Source organism: Morone saxatilis, unplaced genomic scaffold, assembly GCF_004916995.1.
Source record: "Morone saxatilis isolate NCDOM2014 unplaced genomic scaffold, NCSU_SB_2.0 Contig50, whole genome shotgun sequence".
Lineage (NCBI taxonomy): Eukaryota > Metazoa > Chordata > Actinopteri > Moronidae > Morone > Morone saxatilis.
Genome location: NW_023340096.1, coordinates 1 through 2,219, shown reverse-complemented (window position 1 = coordinate 2,219; position 2,219 = coordinate 1). Strand labels below are relative to the sequence as shown.

The following is a 2,219-nucleotide window of genomic DNA, read 5'->3' as shown; positions in this document are numbered from 1 at the left end:
ACACACACACAGCCACACACACACACACACGACAGGTCAGGAAAATGCATTTTGTTTGTTACTGTAGACAGTATAAAAATTAGCAGAATTAGGGGTTGCCGATAATATTCGGCCCTCCCTCCTTACTAGTAGTTAGCGTCAGCGCTCTTACAGTACGTTAGATACAATTGAAAGTTGAGAGTTGTTCTCTTATTTTGCACAGACGGCGGAGTGTTTGCATTGAAACCATGTTCATTCGTATGTGCAGGTCCAGTGGGGATCACAATAAAATGAGCGGCGATAACCGCACAATGGGAATCCCGGCGGGGTGTGTGGTTGAATTCACAATAGTAGGTGAGACTAGTGTGGATGGTTGGGGGTAGCCTGTAACGGTGTGTTGGTGTAACAAGAAGGCCTGATATATCGGGGTATCGGGTAAGATATCGTGTATCGGGAGAAATCTGGAGAGTTGGACCTGGATATCCGGAAGTATCGATAATCGCAGCGGAAAAGTCAATATCGAGCATACCACATAAAATACTCCCAGCCCACTGACCGTGCCCCCGGCGTGTACACTGGCTGTGCTCTGATTGATACTATGTAGATTTATATGATAAGGTAAATAATCAGATGGAGCTTTTAATTTCAAGATTATCTTACTTTAATGTGTCACAAATTGTAGGTTAGCTAGAGTGTTATGATTTGTGACGCATTGTATATGTGTGTGTGTGGTTGTGTGTTGTGTATGTGTGTGATCTTATAGAGAACATATTGCTTCGATCATAAAGGACCTAGAGTCAAATTTGGTGTTTTTGTGTGTTTGTATTTGTTTCTGTCTTTGCGTTTGTCCTCTTGTTTGCTGCTGCCTTGAGAGAACGTGACCTGTTTCTTTTTGGTTTGCCTATGCATTTGTCTTCTCCTTTAAAGAATAATATATTATATAATTTGTAGTGGGGATGTGCACGACCACCCCACCCGCCACCCGTCAATTGCTCAGAGGCTCCGTCTAACCCAATTGTAGAAGAGCACTGCAAAAACACAAGGAATTAACCTCTCTTATATCCAATGAGAGCACTCTCTAGACCTCTTATTTTTTAGGACTGCACAGTTCCGAGATGTAGCTGTCTTCTGTTTAAGGTTGAAATTATCTAACTCTGGGAATAACAGTATTATCAGATCAAGGCAGCCACATCGGATGCGCAGTTCAAGTCACGAAGCTTGGGTCAAACCGATTATCATTGGCATACCATTAAATGTGGATGATTTTTTGAGATGGTAGGACTTGCGACTAACTTCGGCACTTGGTTCATGACCCACAGACAAATTGAGGAGGCAGAGAAACTTTTAGTTTCCCTGAGAAAGAATTCGTGGAATTCTAAGTCTTTCCGATATCTTCGAGGACTTTCATCCCGAGTAACCGGATATATGCAGGCTTTACACCAAAAACTGGTATTTAGGGTAACAATCGCTCAGAGACTTAGCAAACTCATCCAATATATACTGAGACAGAATAAGTATATAGACGTGACACTGAGAAGTCACTATCGTCCTACGGTTTATTACTTTTGGCTTGTGCATGTCCTCTCTCGCCACTTGATTCGCAGCACCAAGAAACATGGTCCATCAACGAGTGCTCCTCTCCACTTGAAGGGTGCACGCATCTCGTGGTCGCGAGTTCAAATGTCGAGGAAGCAGGGTCTCACCTCATACCCAACACATTTTTACGTACACATGGAGTTTTAGCGACATCTAGACCAGCAAGATATATCGGGAGCTATGAAAAAGCCTTACTAGCTATATTATAAGGTGACGCCACAGCCATGCTATTTCTTCGGGGGCTACCCTTAATTGCATTCATTAAACATTCTTATCACCATTATTACAGAGTTCATATGCTGTCAAGATGTTTCTTAAGAATGACCTGATAACGTACCACCCGTGTATCGTTTTTTTCTCTCACCACCCAAACACTCGTCTGCCAGAAAAACATTATGTGGACACAAGCCTTTAATCTCACTAACCTCTGGTGGTATCTAGCCTTACAGCTCAAGTACAAACAGTAAAAACAGTTTACAGTTTACACACACACACACACACACACACTTACTGCACATCCTGTTTGACACCCTTCAGTCTGTGGTAAGCCTCAGTGAAACCCAGCTGGTATCTCTTCATTAAATAAGCAGTAACGATGGTGGCACTGCGACTCCGCCCGGCCTGGCTGACACACACACACACAC

At 43.1% G+C, this 2,219-nt stretch overlaps 1 protein-coding gene across 1 annotated transcript in view; it reads right to left on the bottom strand.

The window, feature by feature from the left end:
• Nucleotides 1-2,206, bottom strand: part of dusp12 (dual specificity phosphatase 12) — a gene marked incomplete at both ends in the record, with an annotated part of 4,239 nt that extends 2,033 nt beyond the window's left edge. The window contains 2 exons of the mRNA XM_035677348.1: nt 991-1,007; nt 2,087-2,206. Of these exons, the coding sequence (XP_035533241.1) occupies nt 991-1,007; nt 2,087-2,206 (137 nt within the window). The remainder of the gene's footprint in view (nt 1-990; nt 1,008-2,086) is intronic.
• Between the last annotated feature and the right edge of the window lie 13 nt (nt 2,207-2,219).